The 18,840-nt window shown below is 40.4% G+C and overlaps 1 protein-coding gene across 1 annotated transcript in view; it reads left to right on the top strand.

The window, feature by feature from the left end:
• The window catches only part of FOXK2 (forkhead box K2), a gene marked incomplete at its 5' end in the record, with an annotated part of 39,169 nt that extends 20,329 nt beyond the window's left edge, over positions 1-18,840 (top strand). The window contains 8 exons of the mRNA XM_031556380.1: positions 7,497-7,691; positions 10,020-10,167; positions 10,633-10,779; positions 13,644-13,837; positions 14,662-14,837; positions 15,859-16,155; positions 16,374-16,583; positions 18,584-18,840. Of these exons, the coding sequence (XP_031412240.1) occupies positions 7,497-7,691; positions 10,020-10,167; positions 10,633-10,779; positions 13,644-13,837; positions 14,662-14,837; positions 15,859-16,155; positions 16,374-16,583; positions 18,584-18,780 (1,564 nt within the window). The remainder of the gene's footprint in view (positions 1-7,496; positions 7,692-10,019; positions 10,168-10,632; positions 10,780-13,643; positions 13,838-14,661; positions 14,838-15,858; positions 16,156-16,373; positions 16,584-18,583) is intronic.

Here is an 18,840-nt window from a genome sequence, read left to right as displayed (position 1 = left end):
CAGGGCTACTGTATTGAATTTCTGGAGGGTTTGGGTTGTTGGCTTTCTTTTTTTCCCTTCTCTCTGGTTGAAGTGTTTTACTGTGTAAGAGGAAAGCAGAACACAGTGGAGATTTGTGATTTTGAGATACATATTTATTAATCATAGCATACTTCCATGGCTGTAGGATAACCTAAGTACTTTTGCTACTGATCAGTTCCATTATTTGTGTGTTAGTGTGGAAAGGAAGTGGAATGTGTGACTGCTGAAGCAGGAACATTTGCAGTTTGTACTAACAGCTGTATTAAGGCTGGTTTTATAGCACAGGAGGGGAGCGGAGGACCAGCCTTAAGTAGCAGCATTTGTTCAGTCTTGACTCTTAAAATGCTGTGAACATAACATTAAAATTGTATCATTTGTCACGAAGTTAACTTCCTAAGTGAGAGAGAAGTATTAAGCCATTTCCAGGAAATGTTTACTCATTACTCTATCCGCTGCTAGTGGCTCAGGAATGTTCTCCTGTCATTGTGGATACTCTTTTGCTGTAGGATGATGCTTTGTTGCAGCCAGACTTGTTCCAGGCCCTTCTGAAAGTGGGCAAACAGCATTCCTGGAATGACATCCCAAAAAATATCCAAACTTCTTATGCTGTTGCTGGAACATGAGTGGGGAGGTATGTGACTTGGGTCTCCTGTTGGAGAGTCAGCAACTTAATCATGTTTCCAGCTTTCATTTAGAATTTGATAAAACTATAATGTTGGTGGGCTTGAGTTAGCATGAGTCTGCAGCAATATTTTATCACTTCTGATGAGGCATGGGTATTTGCTTGTGGATGTTCAGCCATCTGAGTGGATGGAAGGATCAGTGGCATTTTCCTCAGCGTGGTTTTTCATGCAGGTTTATGGCATTGTGTGGGCAATGATGGCGTGCCTGAAAGAAGTGCTTGAATGCTTGTGGAAATCAGTGCTCAAAATAAAACGTCTCATTGCTGGTTGAGATTGCTTCAGAGCCCTCACGTTTTCTGTTTGTGGAGGACATGCTTTTCAGCTATTGATCTTTAGTCAGCAGAAATCAATGGCAGAGGACACAGAGAATGAAGGGAAGCACGCGTGAGGCTGTGATTCATTCCCCAGAAGAGAGAGTTGCCACTTTTTAAACAACAGTTGCTTTTTTGGGTAACCTCTAGAAGTGTCCTGACTAGTAATGACCACACATAATTGCAGGTACGTTTATGGTAAATGAACCCAAGTTTAAATCATGGAGGTATGTAGGAGGAGGCAGCTTTGAGCACTGAGACAACGTGCACGTGTGCTTGTAGTAGGAAGTGATGCTGGGCTTTTGCTGCAGTAGTTTTTCTCATTGCTGTGCAGGGTATGGTCAGCTGCACATAGAAACCCCTTGAAAATTTCCCTTTTAAAAAGCCAGTGGAGGACTTGTGCTTTATGTTCTTCTGCTTCACATTTGAGAAGTGATCTTTTCCCCTGAAAGTGGGGAAAATAGGATGCTGCTGCTTTCTATTATGAGTGGTTAGAAGAATGTTACAAAGGTGATGTTTGTGATGGGAGCAGAAAGGCACACCTCATGTGCATGGACAAGCAGCTGGAGGGGTCCCAGGTGTGGGGTGGTGGGTGGACGTGGCCATCTGGTTGGTCTTTCCAACCTCAGTGATTCTGTATATAAAAAATGAGCCAGTGAAAAAGCTTCCTCTGTTCAGGACAATAGGAAAATAATTATGATCTGACGAGCATTACAGCAGATCACCTCTTTTCAGTGTACCTGTTATACCATTAACTGCACTCTGAGCATTTTTCTTATTTTGGAAGAAAAATGACAGGAATCTTTCTGAGGAACTCGAGGAAATCCTTTGTAAAACAAACCTCGAACACATAGTTTGTGTTTCAGTACTCAAGGAAATCCTTACTACAAGAAGTTGTGCAATGCTGTTTCTGATAGCACATATTAGTAATAATAACCTACATTTTGCATAGAGGTAATTCTGTTCTGGAAGTACTGCAGTAATGATTTACAGTTCATTTTAACAGACCAGACTCTTAATTCACTTCCAGAATGTCTGTTTATTTGGTGTGCTTGAGGTTGAACAGTTAGAAACCTTTTGGTATAATATTTGGAAGAGAGGAAAGCTACAAAAAGTAATTGTTTCTTCTGGAAAAGTATGGGCTAAGTGAAACAGCCACTTTCTCCTTGGTAATGGCATTGCAGCTTTCCAAGCTAGCAGAAGTCGCTGCTTTCAGGTTTCCCCAAGAGGTGGAGTTGTGTTTCTTCTTACAGCACTCTTTTGTATGTGTCGGTTTGATCTGAGAATTCAGCTTTCCTCCAGAGATGCACCTTTTCCCAAGGTACAGAGCCACAGCACACAGACTTTACAGGCTGAATTTATTTCTGATTGCACTTTTTGTGTTATTTTTCCCCATGGTGTGTATAGCTGCATGCGTAAAGGCTCATCTTTTAAGCCTTGCTTATTTAAAAATCTGTTAAAAATAATTGTTAGTTCTAGTTTAATTCATAATTAATTACCTATTACTCTGTTGTGATGTCAATAATAAATGGATGGCAAATGGAGAAAAGGAATTTCAGACTGTGTTCTCATGTGCTGAAATTTCCCCGTTAGCAGCAGGCTCAAGCAGCTTTGATTTCCTAATGCTGTGTTCTCATGGATGTTTGAATTCTGCCCAGTTTTGGTAGGCTGCTGTCTTGGATTTCATTTGCAGATGTTACTTAGAACTGCACAGAGCTGGTGGTTCCCTTGTGTAGCTTTGCAACCTGGTAGAATTGGGGTCAGTGCTGCTATTCATCACTGGCCTGGGATATGGGGCAGCAGCCAGAGCAGGTTGCAGATAACACCAGGCTGTGGGGAGCAGGTAATAGCTGGAGGGCAGAGCTGGCACTCACAGGGACATGGATGGACTGAAGGCTGATGGGGGACCTTGGGAAGTTCAGGAAACATAAATGTAAAATTCTGCATCTGGGCTGTGTGAAGCCTGGGAATGACTGAACTGTGAGGGTCCTGGTGGGGAAGGATGTTGTGTCCGTTTCCAAGCTGCAGCCTTGTTGTCATGATGAAGGCCAGCCTTGTACTGGGCAGTGACTGTACCCAGTTTTGGGCCTCCGGTACAAAAACCACCACCAACAAAAGAGACCAACTGAAGAGGGCAGTGGAGGACTGCTGAGAGGCTGGAGGAGCCCACGTGCCTGTGGCAGGGGGTTGGAACTTGATGAACCTTGATGTCTCTTCCAACCCAGGCCGTGCTGTGATTCTATGAAACCATTCCGTTATTGTGGCTTATATGGGAGTGAATTGCCCAACTGCAGCCATGGCAGGCTTCACAGTTTGAAACAAGGCCCAGAGAAAACTGATGTCACTTGGAAGTTAGCCTTGCTGTGAATAAGGCTTCGAACTAGAGGCCTTCAGAGGTCTCTTCCAAACTTGTTTTCTCTGCTGTTTGATGTGAATGATGTAAAAAACAGATTTTGCCTTCTGAAGTACGATGGAATCAACTGTGCACGTGGTACTGTGTGTTGTAATATCTCACTGGTGACTTCAGCTTCAAAGCACTTCTACCAGGAGTGTAAAGAAAGCAGTTGGTGGTGAAGATTGGTTTTACTGGAGTGGTGCAGTGGGATCAGGTAGGAGATGAGTCTTAAATAAGAAACAAATAGACAAGAAGAATTAGGGAGGGGTAAGTTATAAATCTCCCTTTCATGGAAAGGAGAACGTGTGTTGAAATGTGATTTCTGCATTTCCTTTGTTTACTGATCAATACAGGGCAGGATAAGGAGGTCTGATAGCATCATCTTAGTGTGCTGTATGGGCAGAGAAAACCTAAGTTGGAGAGAAGCTGTTTGATGGTACAGGTGTTGTTGATTACCTCAGTTTCTCCTGGAAGTGAGCTATCCTGTCGCCTGTGCTTGACACTTCAAGCATTTGAAATAAGAAATGAGCAAAAACAAAGGCTCTGGGATGCTGACCGGGTTTAAATATAGAAATGGGAAGCTTTCCTTGGCTGTTAGTGAACTAACAAGAGTTTGGAAACCTCTCATCTTTTAATTTTTGGGTGTGTTTAAAAAACAGGGAGATCCTTGAAGTTCTTGCTGTTCAGTAGCACTTTCAGTGTAAAAAAGTTGGCTTACCATGGTGTAACTACCAAGCTTAGGGAGTTATTGGTGTTGAACTCCCAATCTCTTTGAATGCAGGATCTGGAGGTGCTGATAACAGAACTGTAAGAGAACAGCTTCTATCTGGCTTTTAAAAGGCCATTAAAATGAAATAATTCAAAAGATACTGAGGCACTGAGTTTCATTGCAGGACTGGCATACAGGGAAGAAATGGAATTCCTGCTTCTGTGTTTTGGCTCCACAGGTACGATAGGACATTTCCTTATTTCCAATCAGATGCTATTAGAATGTAGTTAGAATTGCAGGTGTGTAATTATGCAGACAGCATTTCTAAAGGAAGAGGAGAAAGTATTAGTAATGTGACAAAAGTGGAATTTAAACATCTTCTCAGAAGACACCTGGCAATGTACAGAGTTGCTAAACTCATTCAATAGAAGTAGTGCCAGGGTCAGCAGGTCTCAGTTTTGCTGGGAGCTGTAGAGATAGTAATGGTTTTCTCAAGTAGTTAGAAATGTTTTGAGGCTGCTTATCTGTTTTCTCCCATCTCAGCTCTCCCAGTAGTTAAGCCAGAATGAACTTCTGAAGCAGAGTGATTAGGACCACTCTTGATTGGTGGCATTGCAGGTGTGATGCCTGCACTGCGGGTTGCTGGATTATAGGCTGGCTGGCTGGCCTCCTTTCTGATGCTCTGTAGGAAATACAGTGTAAGTACTCTTGTAATAAACACACAAAAATACTTAAATATGCTGCCATGAATAGTTGTTTGAAATATATGAGATATAACAATGGCACATCCGTGGCATATCAGTTAGACAAATCACTGGTGCTTTTGTTTTCATCACTTTGATTCCTGCCATGTGAGCTTTCCGTCACGCGGCTCTTCAAACACACATCTTTCATAGGGTTTGTTTTTTAAAGAATCTGTTGGACCAGTTGTGGCTCCATTTGGTTTCCTACTCCGAATGGCATCATCCTATGGAGGAATAGTGGGAGTTAGTTGAGTAGATGAGGGGTAGAGTGACAGTTTGCAATACAGCTACATTCATTCATTCATTCGTTCATTCATTTAAAAATGGGATGTATAGATCAGTTTCTTCTATAGCAACCATCCTAGCACATATGAAAGTACTGTCTGCTTTTTAAAGAGTGGTTAAAATTGAGTTCAGCTTGCTTTAGGCACTGTGTGTTTGAGCAGGTCTTTGTGTGTGCTTCCTTTGGTTTGCTGTATAATTAAAAAACAAATGCCCAAACCAACTTGATTCTCCTCACCTTAGAAAATGCACCTTATTTTGATTTTTGAAAGTTAGTGCAACATGTGTGCATTGATGCAAATGGCTTAGAAAATCTGTTAGTTAATGTACACTTTTTAGATCACTTTTTGGGCTATCTTCCAGCTATTAAAACACATTTATATTTAAAAACCTTGCTTGAAAATACGAATCAATTGACAGATGCAGTCTTTCAATAATACACGATTCGGGTGTTTACATTTGAGGCAGAGCAGTGATCTGTGAGTATATTTTGTCTTCCTGAAGAACAGCACCCTGTGAAGATCAGTGTGAGAAGTGTGCACTAGAGCAGTAGTGGGTTTCACTGCAGCTCCTGACTGTAAGTTCCACGTTTGCATGGCACTGCTGATTAACCTTTGGTTAGTCAGAGCTCCTGGGTTTTATTTTATTTTCCCAAATCCGATTGACATTTGTCACCAGTATTTCCCAGCATCTCATTTTTTATTAGCACAGCAGCTGAGACCTCTCTCAATTGCTGCTCAAACAGTACATGCAGAGGATGCTTTCTGCGAGGGAAAGCACGGCAGTGAGCTGGAGATACTAAAAAAGCAGAATTTGGTTCACTCAACTTTTTTGCTGAAGTGCATCTGCATTTTTTTGGCATGGATTCTGTTCCTGATTTAGCACATGGAGCATGTTTCAGAAATAGGTCGTCTGTTAAATCCGGACAGAGTCCATACTGAGAAGTGAGGCAGAGAGAAAAGGGAGGTCAGCATCACTGCTCGCTTCTTTTCCTGGTGCTTGAATGTAAACTGCAGGGGAAAAAAGAATCTCTGCAACGTATGTGTGCGTCACAAAAGGTGTAGTAAGAGGCAAATGCTTTCTTTGCTTTATAAATATGCCTTAAGAAATAGAACCCAAAGAGTATGAGAATTGATGCTTTCAGTGCTGCTGTATAGCTCAGCCTTCCTTCCAGTTCTCACATAATTTTGACATTTAATACAAACTCTTCAAAGCAGTGATGCCATTTATTTACAGTGTGCTGCTTGTGTTCATAGCTGCATCCCTCAGACCTCTTCCAGTATGCTGGTTTCCATCCTTTTAAAACCAGACCTACACAGAATCATTTAAAAAACTATTGTGAAGGTTTGTTTGTAGGTCATACAGCATTTAAAAGTTGTCTTCGTGGTTTGGAAGGGATGTGTAAATACAGTTGGGGGCTTAGTGCTGAGTGCAGTCTGACAGCTCAATTAAAAGAGAGGAGGTAGCAAAGTTCCTTGAACGGAGTCTTTGTAGATCCTTTTGTTGAGAAAAAATGAAGTTTCTTGTTAACTCAGTCCGTTTAGTTCTGAGAAGTTATAAATAGCCTGTTCTGTGTAACTGGGTTAACTTCTGAATACCTGCATGGCAAGATGGGGGGGCAGAAGGAAAATGTTCACGTGTGCAGTAGTTGTACTTCATTTTCCAGCAACTCACACATTGTTAATTTACTGCCAGATTATAATCAGTTTTTTAATTTAGGGGTACAGGATTTGGTCATTTATGTAAATGGAAAATTTATTGAACTTGGCTCTTAAATTCAGCTTTACCAAAACACACCTAAATGTGGTAGTGCTGCAGCCATGCACTCTGCAGATGATTAGGACTGATAGGTGTTGGATTTAATATGTGTATTAAGAGAAAATGGAGCAGATCTTTTAGCTGGAGCAGTCCATGAAGCTGATTAAGCCTCAGATTTGCCTATCTTTGTGCTCCTAATGAGTTGTGCTTGTCTTGCTTGCTCCTTTACAGGAGCTGTTGTTTGACATCTGGCAGATAGCATTTGTCTTCAAAATAATACCAAAATAATACTTTTTTAGGAGTAGTTGCAAGGTTAGGATGAACCTCAGGAAATGCAGAGACTACACATGAAGTGCTCTCGTTACAAATAATTGCCTTTGCTTATATCTTTCCAAATTCTGAACTTGCTCACTTGTGGATCTATTTCTGGTCACGCTGATCTTTGTGTGATCAGTAAAATGAAGGTGGTTACAAGTAATTGTGCAAGGCAGCATACCTTTGTATTTCTAGATATGGTGATATGTGCAAATCATGCAAAAAAAACTCCTACGCTGTGTAAACAAGTGACTTACGTGTTTGTTTTTCATTTTTCAGCTGTACTTTCAGGTTTCCCAGCACAAACATAAAGATAACATTCACTGCTCTGTCCAATGAGAAGAGAGAAAAACAGGAGGCCCCGGAGTCCCCAGTGAAGCCTGTGCAACCCCAGATCTCTCCCTTAACGATAAACATTCCAGACAACATGGCTCACCTGATCAGCCCTCTCCCTTCTCCCACAGGAACTATCAGGTATTTAAACCCTGCAGATGGAATAAGGGCAAGAGACATGGTTACAGAATTCAGACCATTTTCTAATTTGCATTCAGTACTTTGCTTCTATGATGAAGCTTCAGTTCTGCTACCTGTGAAAACAGTTGCATCAGCAGCCTTGAGTACTTAAATGTAATTTCTTAGAGGTGTAGCAGTTTGCTCTGGAGTGTAACATTCTTAGCAGAAAGGAGCACATGTTTTACTTGCTTTCCAAGCGACTTTGGTGGTGTTTTTGTAGACTTTGGTTATCCTTAGTGTGGAAAATAGACTGATTTATAATTCTGAAAGATGATTTTTTATTGACCAATCATTACTGAAAGTAAACAAAGCACATAAACTGAAATACAACATGAGAAGTTTAGTGTAGGGAGGTCATCTGCAAGGAGGTTAACTTGTGTTTTTTACTCACGTGCTGCTTGATTTGATAATTGTTGTCATTGTGTGACTCTTTATTTGGGACCAAAATAATGAAACAAACACCAGCTGTCCTGATAAAATTAGTTTAGATAGAAAGTGCTGGAGCAAAAACTTCATTTAAAGTCACTGAAAGTTGCTTTTGAAAACCGTGTATGTGCTCTGTGCTTCTTGTGGGCTTCACTTGGGTGATGGACTATGAATGATTGGTTTTTAAAAATGTACTTACTGTTAATGAGATTTGAATGAAGGATAATCGACTTCTTTCTTGTTTGCCAAGACCTTGATCTCAGTGTTGTAGTGTTTAATGAGATCTATACAGATGGTGGAAGTAGAAAAGAGATTTTGACTTGTCTGTGCAACAGGTTTGCTTTCTGATTAAAATTCAAGGAAAATATTTTTTGCTTATGAAATGATAGAGCAGCTCATAAATATTGCAGATAATATCATGTGTATCACCACAGTCTTTGCCTCACTGTAAATTTTGCAATTCTTTTCAGGGCTTTCGTGCACCTGTTGAGCACATTTTATTACAGAAAAAAAAAGATGACAGTTTTGAGTCTATTTTGAGAGCAGAGCTTGACAGTTTCTTTTCCAATCATCCTGTTTTGGACAGGACTTGTAAGCTTGCTTTGTGTGTACCCATATGTGTTGCTTTGTCAGTATATGCTGAAGTGAGCTCAGTGGAAGAATGTTGTCAGTTGATTTGTAAAAACACAGAACAACAGTGACCTACATTAAAAAATATAATAAAAATAGTTAGATGTTTTGGTTCTGATCAAGGATACCTCCATGCAGTGCTTCAGAAATCCAGTCTTCCTTGTATGGCGTATTGCTGGCAGGTAACAAATGGCTGTGCTGGGTTTCTGAGATCGTCTTTGCAGATAAGGCTGCACCAGTCTTTACTATTGTAGTTTTTAGTTAAATGTTGGAAGTGCTGGGGACTGCTGAAATGAGTTACAGTTGCTGAGAAGTGCGTGCCCTGATGGAGAGCTGCCAGAGTTTTGGTTTTATTTGGAAAAGGAGACGGAACATCACTCAGTGACTTTGTCTTTCCTGTTGGCAAAATGAAATTGTAGAAGGAAAACCGTTTTTGTGCTGCTGTAGTTCGTGTGGGCTCACGGGGCAGGAGAGCAGCCCTTAGGAAAGGTGCTCCAATGTTAGCTCTGCTTTTCTGTGACGGATGGCGAAACGTGAGGAGTCAGAGGGTGTCACTTCTTCCCTTTCATTGGTACTTTCGCTTTCTGGCACTGTATTTGCTCTGCTGATGTAATGCAGAGTGCAATCAGATAAGTCAGTGCTGATGCTTCCTGTTCATAGCATTCATCGCTTTTTTATATATGTATGTGTGTATGAACATGCTTGCAAATGCTTAAAATAATGTTTTAGATTTTAATGAGAATCAAATTTTTATTTATTTTTTTTTGCCTCGCTGCTTTTTATATTTTCTCATGTGCAGAAATACTGCACAGAAGAAGATCTTTCTGAGTAGACAAAATACAAGCATATGGCAGAGATTTCAGGCAAGATGTGTTTCTTGTTTCAGATGAGTGTCTTAAAATGTGTGGTTGCTTATGTAGTTAAAATGGACTTCTATGTAGGCAAATCTCACACAAATACAGAACACCCTAATAAATCAGTTAATCCTTTTTCCTTTGAGGAGGAAAGCCTGAGCTTCATCTGACAGGTTTCTTCCTGCACTGATTTTAATGCTCATGGATGAGTTAGAGGGGCTTGGAAAATGGGTTTTATAATGGAAATACTGACAGGCCCTTAACTGTGGTCTAGAAGCACTGATAGTGGGCTTTTCTGCAATAAGAGCTTTTTGATTAAATATAATGTGGTGATATACTGTATAACAAAATAGTAGGATCTTCTTTTTATGCTCAACAGTGCTGCAAATTCCTGCCCATCTAGCCCCCGTGGTGCAGGCTCTTCAGGGTACAAAATGAGTCGTGTGATACCATCTGACCTACATTTAATGGCTGACAACTCTCAGTCAGAAAATGACAAGGAGGCATCGGGTGGAGACAGCCCAAAGGTAAGCACTGCTTGAAATAAAACCATACATTATGTTTTCAGTGAATGCAGTACTTCTGAAATTTTGTTAGCCACATTTTATGCATTAAGTCAGAGCCCAGCATTTCAAACTTCAAAAATAATTGTTAGTTCTTTGTGATGAGACACGGTGTTTATTCTGATGTTCCCATTCCCCCTTCACCTTCAAAGAGGTCTGTGTGTGTGTGTGTGTGTGTGTGTGTGTATGTATGTGTGTATGTATATCTCTTTGTAGGCATTCTTTAGTGGTGTTTGTTTCTCCATTTTTTTTTCAGTGTTAGTTTACAATTTGCAAAACAGAAGAGCAAAATTGTCTTCATTTTCCTGTTTGAATATTCTGGTTGCCCAAAAGTTCTTAAGGCATTACATGTTTTGCAACTTAGTTCATAGAGGAATGTGTGTGTTTTTACATTTTTATTGATGTAGAATTTTCATTTTTCTTCTGCAGGACGACTCTAAGCCACCTTACTCCTATGCACAGTTAATAGTACAAGCAATTACAATGGCACCTGATAAGCAGCTTACACTAAATGGAATCTATACGCACATAACTAAAAATTATCCATACTACAGGACAGCAGACAAGGGCTGGCAGGTAAGCTTGATTTCTAGAAGGTTCTCTTAGTTGAGAGTAGTTCTCTGTGCATACTTGGTCCTAAATCAGTTGGCAAGCCTATTGGCCCTTTGTAAATACAGCTTCTCAAATCAGTGTTGGTTAAAATTTATCTTTTACTGATTGAATCTCCAACAAAGTAGGCAATTAACGTTATTTTATGTTTGAAGCATTGCTCTATTTATAGAATAGTATTCTCTAAAGCTCTGGCAGTGACACATACAGACTTTTGGGGAAGAAAAGCCTAGCTAGAACAATTTAAGTACTTGTGTTCTGTCTGGGGACGCAGTTATGTTCTGTAACTTCACACAGCATAAACATGCATATTGTCATATTGGGATAGAATTAAGGTACCTAATATTCTGGGTTCAGGTGCATTTGGGCATTTGGGATCTTGACCATACAATACAGTGAAGGAGTGAGTATGTATTACTGTTGTTCCCTTGCACGGTGATGCACTTCTGCAGTATTCCATTTGTGAAGTTGGTTGTTTCTGTTCGGAGTTAGACCAAACCCTGTAGAATTAATTTCTGCTTTCTTTTCATTTTCCAAGAGACTAGCCTCAGCATTTGCCAGGATGACTAATGGAGTATGAATCAGTCTGACACAGTCTTTGTAGATACACATAAGGGTTCAATGCCTTTGCTGCTGTTTTTAGTGTCAGTGAAGGACAGAAGAGCACAATTAGCAGGACTGGCAAGTTTACATATGTAGCGTTCAGGCTGCACTGTCCATCATGAAGGATCATTTTCACAGTGCTGCTCTTAGCACAGTCATGATGTACACCAGAGGCATGCTCTGAACTTCTTTGCAGGGAAATAAAATTTGGGGAGAATGAAGGAGGGTAAAAGTGAGGAAGCGTATCTGCTTGCTACTTATAGGAGGTACTTATAGGAGACCAAAGAGTACACGTCTGCTCAGTAGAAGAATAGATTTCAAATGTGAATTACGTGCTCACTTCTCATTGAGCCTATATGAAAGTTGAATCACTCATAGGAGAATTGCAAGGTTAATGGGGAATGTCACTTCTACAAGGATTTTGTAATGCTTTGGCTAGTAAAGGACTTCACTCTTACTGTGACTGGGAAGGACCTGTAAGATTTTTTTTTGCCTTTCTTAAGTGATCAGTGAAGAATTCTGGTTGCAGAAATAGTGACAGATATGTTTTAGCAATAGGGTTCTGCTTATAAAACGTTGGCATGCTTTTTGCTTCCAGTTTTGGAGTCACTATCTGTGGATGTAATGCTTCCTTATGTGAGCAAGCCTCATGCAGTCACACATGCACATACGGTGTAACACACTGAATTCTGGCTTAGGACAAAAATACTTCACTGAACCAAAGTGATGGACACAGCAAAGCAGACGTGTTCCAGAATAAATAGTTAGCACCTATTTCTACTGAAAAACAAATTAAAAAAGCAGCTGGAAATGAGATGCTGTTAAGTAACTGGTCACATAAACAGTGCTGGAACACTGACAGGGGCAGCTCATGTGTAACAGCTCTCCTAGCTTTTAGTTATCAGGTATTAGGTGATAGTTAAGGTGACTTATCTGATTGATGCCTTAAATAATATTTGAGGCTATATTTGAATATTATTCAAACCAGACAGTACATGCATGTAAATAATGTCCAGATCCCATCCCTTAATTAGCAGCACTGCGGTATTTATATCCGCGATTACATAAAACTCATTTTGTTGAGGACTCCTCTGTGTGATCTTATTTTAGCAGGTGCTTTTGGATCTACTTTTTTGTTCCAGCATATGGAGAAATAAATACAATTTATAAGCATGTTCTTGGCATCTTTTCAGTTCTTTTTCAATTTTTGGCAGCGGAAAAGATTTTCTGGTTTCATCAGTTTGTATTTAAGAAACCACGCATGGTTATCGTTAATTTTTTTTTTAGGTTTTCCAAACTTATCCCCAGGGTCCCGAATGCTGACACTTAAGCTGGATTTACATTTGATCTTGGAAATTTTGAGGAGCTTATATTAATGTAAAGCTTTTTCTCCATTTCCCCCCTCTTCTCTCACAAGTTTTTCAGTACTTATTGTGGTACTTACTTTCTTGTTATTGAGTGACAGTATTTAGAAAGATTTGGGATTTATACTGGGGGAAAGAAAGAAACAAAGGCAAGCAGAGATAGATGCAGAATCTGTGGAGCGTTAGCAGTTCTCTGCATCTCTTTGATCAAAGTTGTGTGAGTTGTAGCACAAACACAGCCACGTGAGGATGAGGTAACGTGCAAACCAGGCTGGAGTAACAGGGATCTCACTGAGGAGCTGTGTGAGGACTTACTGCCATTTGTTGTTCTGCTAGACATGCTAAGTCCTTGGCTGCTCTGCTGAGACAGGCTGGACTGTGGGTGAACTCCCAACAATCTCACTATTTGGAACTTGTGAAATTTAACCTTTTTCTTCTGTATTTGGAACACCAACAAAGTGTAATCGTGTAAGATCAGTATCAGCACGTTCTTTTCTGGCCCTCATAGTACAGTCTGATATTTTCCTTGACACCTGGGGAAGGGTGGTATTGTGAGGACATGAGGGCTGCTATTTCTTTTTTTTTTTTTTTGCACTGCATTATGCTCAAATACTTGTAGTGTTCTAACTGTGAAAGTCACCATGTATCACATTAACATATTGGTTTTTAATTGTTGGGAAAGATTTGAAAAATGCCAGAGTCCTTTCAGGTTTATGGCACTGCATTGGCAGTGTCTGACTCCTGTTGAAGTATGGAATTAAAAGAACTGAACCCCGAGTTTCCTGTAGTACACATTGCTGCAGTAGGCCACATTCTGACTTGAAAAAGTTATATGAATTCTACATATTTTTTTATGTTCCATAGAATTCAATACGTCACAATCTCTCTCTGAATCGTTATTTCATCAAAGTACCACGTTCCCAGGAAGAACCAGGCAAAGGCTCATTCTGGAGGATAGACCCTGCCTCTGAAAGCAAATTAATAGAGCAGGCTTTTAGGAAAAGGCGGCCTAGGGGAGTACCTTGCTTTAGAACCCCTCTGGGACCACTCTCTTCTAGGTAAGGAAAAACAGATGAACAAAAAGACTATGGCTGTTGTTTAATCTTCAGGCTGATACAGACTTGATAGTTTTGGATACAGTCACAAGTTCAGTAATTTAATTAAATCCAGGCTCAGTGTTTGAATTCTGTATGATAAACTTTGCTAGGAGGCTGCCCCATACGCTAGGTTTGTTTTTATTGCTTGTGTTAAAGAACTGACTCTGTATGCCTAACTAACTGTCAGATGTTAACGTAAGCAAGCCTTGCTGTACCTTTGTTGTGTTGTTTTTTTTCTTTACAGAATTACAATTTTAATTTCTAACTGCCATCTACAGAATTCTAAAACAGTTTACAAAGAAAATAACCAAATACCAGCTATCATTATATCGAGCTTAGAAATTACAAGTATGCATTTTAATTTGATAATGTTCAAGCAGAATTTGTGATGGGGAAATACATGGCTTTTAATGATTCCCTTTGTAAAGTTATGACCTTTTTGGTGGTGCACATTTTTCTCTTTGAGTTGCCCTTTAGTCCAATACATTTACATCCTTCTCCACCAAAAGAAATGTTTATATTTCACAGATGGTTTTAGGGAGTCTCCCTAGGAAGGCATCCAGCCGCTTCCATTCCATTAACTGCACCTGAAGTTTGCTTTTAAATTCTGTTCTTGTTTAACAGAAGCTTTTTCAAAACTGCTCTGGGTTGTAACTGTACTTGCCAGAAGGCACAAGTGCCCTCCTGTGGGCAGTGTGTGTTACAGTCTCTGTAGAGGAAGGTCGCTGTCTTTCGCAGTTCAGAAGTTAAAACACATCAGCTGCTGCTTTCGTTTTTGAATACAGAAGTGCCCCAGCCTCTCCTAATCACTCTGGAGTGCTGTCTGCGCACTCCAGTGGAGTCCAGACCCCCGAGAGTCTGTCCAGGGAAGGATCTCCAGTCCCAATGGAACCTGAGCCCAGTGCTATCCAGCCAAAACTAGCGGTAATACAAGAAGCACGATTTGCACAGAGTGCCCCAGGTGAGGATCCTGAAGTAAGCACGTGGGGGTTGGAGGTGGGAGAGGGTTGGCACGTCCGTGATACCAGGGCTTTGCATAGAAACAAAAAGGAACAACTAAGCAGTAAATGTTTGATGTCTTAACATTTACAACAAACATTGAATAAAACAGATTTAATAACACATATTTCAGGTAAATGCTCTCTGCAGACCCACAGATGATGTTATCTGTGGGTTCCAGAACCCTTGATTGCTTTGTTAGTAAGCAGAGATTTGTTCTTCTGTGCTGAATAGAGCCATGCTGCCTTGTAATGGTTTTTGCTTTGCTTGGAAATGTGCTCTTTCTCAGTTAGAGGAAAAAAAGAAAAAAGAAAAAAAAAGAAAAAAAAAAAGAAACAACCTAAGTGTAGGCTACGGAAAGAAGCAGATGTCCTGCATGTGTCTGTGGTCATTTCATCTGATTGATGCTGGACATAGAACAGAATTACAAGGCTAAGGAGACAAGGCACAAATTTTCCTACAAAAACAAAACAAAAAAAAAACACCAAAAAAGAGAGGAAGGTGAAATGGAATAAGGATTGTTTGTTTAATTACCTTAGCTGATGCACTTTGCCATCCATCTTCTCAGTGATATTCCTGCAAAAGTAGCAGTAACTGTTCTGTGACAAAGCCAGCAGCCCTCAGCAGAGACCAGCCTGGGAAGCTGGGAGTTGTTCCTCTGTGGAAACTTTCCATGCAGCACTGAAGCACACGTTAGTTCCCATTGTGGAAGGAGTTTCACTGAATGAAGATCGAAAGTAGCTGTGGTAGCTGCAGGGCTGAGGTGGTGGGTGGAGCTCTTGCCCAAATCAGCAGCTCTAACTGAACTAATGAGGTGCTTACCTGGGATATGTGGCTTGGAGGAGTTGTGTGTGTAATCATTGCTTTTGTCAGGGATGAGTGAAGGAGGTCATTAATCCTCTGAGGCTTTAGCAGTAAGTTTAATAGAACGACTGGTTTAAATGAAATAATTCAGCTGCCTGATTTTCTCTCTTCCTTGCTAGGATCACCTCTATCTAGCCAACCAGTTTTAATTACTGTACAACGGCAGCTACCACAAACTATTAAACCCGTCACCTACACTGTTGCAACTCCTGTGACAACATCAACATCCCAGCAGCCTGTAGTTCAGACAGTTCATGTTGTTCACCAGATACCAGCTGTGTCTGTCACAAATGTGACTGGATTAGCACCAGCAAACACTTACACTGTAGCTGGACAGGCAGTCGTCACGCAAGCTGCAATGGTAACCCAGCCCAAGGTAGAACCTCAAGAGAATGGAGACCACAAGGAAGTAAAAGGTGAGAACCTGTGTGTCAGTTGCTCTGGTTGGTTATTATTCAAAAATTATTTCTATGCTAATACCAAGGATTTGCATCGTAGTTTCTCACATAGCTTGGAGCTCATAACATAACACTATGCATCTTCACTGAGGGCTGATGTAGTAAATGTGAATTGTTGTTTGTTTTTTTTTAATGCTTTCTTGTTTTTCATTGATGCTTTCTCATCTGTTTTACAGTGAAAGTGGAGCCTATACCTGCTATTAGTCATGCTACAATCGGAGCTGCTAGTCGTATCATTCAGACATCTCAGACTACACCTTTACAGACAGTCACTATAGTGCAACAGGCACCTCTAGGTCAACACCAGCTACCAATAAAAACTGTAACGCAAAACGGAACGCACATAGTCCCCATCACCACTGCAATACAAGGGCAGGGCAATGCTGGTGAGTGTTGTGTCGGGCTGTTCTGCTGCTCTGTACGTGCTAAAACCTCAGAGTGGCCAGTGCTGAATCTTTTCTCATGCGTTCTCTTGTATTTTGTAGTTGTACTGAAAATATAACTCGTACAAAAAAATTTGATTACAGCCTTGTGTGAGATTGTTCTCTCTCTTAGTAAGAGCTCGTGTTTTCTTCTCATTGATGATTACCTGAGAGCTTTTTATTGGCTCTGTAGTTGCTGTAGGGATGTACCAGTGATGACAGCCCATCTTCTCTTGTCGTTAGGAGTTGGACTCAGTGATCCTTATGGGTCCCTTCCAACTCTTTGTGTTCTGAGATAAACCCACTGGCTTTTTGGACTGTTACTTTTTTCTTCTCTTTTTATTCAACCTGTACAAAAGCAGGGCACTAAAATTGACAAGATTTCTTTATGATTTTGAGGTTCTTCTGTCTGCATGCTGTCTTTCCCATCTCAGACTCAGCAGTCTGTATGACTAGTGGTACTTCTTCACAATTCTCATTATTGTAATTTACAGATACATTCAATTTTGGATTGGTTTGCAGATATATGTGGTTTGTTCCAACAGTTTCACTTTTATACGTTTTCTGGTGCTGCAGTATTTTCTCATAAATTACACTTTTGGAAATTGATATAAGGTAGCCCCAAACTCTTCATTACATGTATTTATTTCAGTAAAATCTTACTAATTGAGTGAATTATTTGTTTTGTATCCTATTTACTTTTCTTCCGTCTCTGTCATCAGTTCTCTTACTGAAGTATAGTACTTATAGGTCAGTGTTCTGTCTGCTTCTGCTTCATTTCAGCACAGGTAAAGCAGAGGGAGTTACTGTCAGACTAAATACACATTTTTTCTTTAATCAGAGTTGAGCCAAGAGTCACATGAAGTATTTTCCAAAGAGTTTGTTCTGCAAGTGCACACTGAGTACAAGACAGTTTGGTTATTTGCAGTGGTGATTCCAGGTATTCACTGGAATATTTTACTAAGAACCAAGAACTTCAGCAAATATGAATTCCTTGAGCACGTGATGTTTGAGCTCCACTAACAGAATTCTGTGGTATTCTCAGCAAAGCTGTGATGCCAAAGGCAGGGAGTTAATGTATAAAAAGCAGGTCAGTAGATGGTGTTCAGATAAGCTTTCTTGAAATGCAATGAACAAGTAAATATATAATTAGTATTTTGTAATATTTGCAAAGACATTTGAATAGTCAGATGAAGAAAATCAAAATTGAGAAACGACCTTTTAACAGTTAGAGGGAAAGAGCCCTTGGATGTGATGACTGCAGGGACTGTGCTTGCTTGTAATGCTGACTGGTGTGCTGTTGTTTCCATGTAATGACAAGTATGACAATCTGCTACAGCATGTTTTAAACACTTACATTTCTGTTATCTGATTCACTTGACTTTAATCAGACAATAATTTCTTAAACCTTGTTAAACCACTCTTGTTTTCCTTACATTGTGGGTGATTAACTGTCTATCAGAGAGGAAGTGATGCTTGAGTTATCTGCATCTCCTGGCTGTGTGCTTTGCATTGCTTTTGTTGAAGAACTCATGGCCAGCAACGAATATGAGCTGGTGGTGTTCTTCCTGGCCAAGCACTGCACTGTGCATAGACAGGGTCTGCACATCCACAGCCGTGGCCAGATCCTCCTTCAGGGAGCTTCTAAATTGCCTTCCCCGTTCTGTCACAGATATTTCAGAGATTGGCTTTAAATCATTTAATCTCTTTCTGTGTTCAGTTCCCCACTGACAAACTTGAGGTACTTTCCCTTTTTCCCACCTTTGTCCCTGTCTGTGTGGTTGGTGAATGATTTACAGCAACGTCTCTGGGTTTGTGCAGAGGTTAAATGGTTGGAGCTGAATCTCACCTGGGCTGACTGACGCCCTGCTGTAGTGCAGCATTTTGATGGCAATGCATGTTTGCTTTCAGTATCACCTGTTTCAACAAGGATTAGGTGCTGAAGCTCTCTTATCTTTTTGCAGCTGCTGCAAGTCCTTTGCATATGTTGGCAACCCACGCGTCCGCATCGGCATCGCTTCCAACAAAGCGCCAGAACGGAGACCAGTCGGAACAGCAGGAACTGAAACGTATCAAAACAGAGGATGGGGAGAGCATAGTGATAGCTGTTAACGTGGACACCCCGCCTGTGGCAGTGAGCGATAAAGGCAGCCAGAACTAGAAACTTAGAGTTTGCTTTCTTTCTTTCTTTCTTTCTTTTTTTTTTTTAAACAAACAAACA

This window comes from Meleagris gallopavo, chromosome 20 (genome assembly GCF_000146605.3).
Source record: "Meleagris gallopavo isolate NT-WF06-2002-E0010 breed Aviagen turkey brand Nicholas breeding stock chromosome 20, Turkey_5.1, whole genome shotgun sequence".
Taxonomy (NCBI): domain Eukaryota; kingdom Metazoa; phylum Chordata; class Aves; order Galliformes; family Phasianidae; genus Meleagris; species Meleagris gallopavo.
Note: the sequence above shows the minus strand (reverse complement) of the source record. Positions and strands in the feature narration are given on the sequence as shown.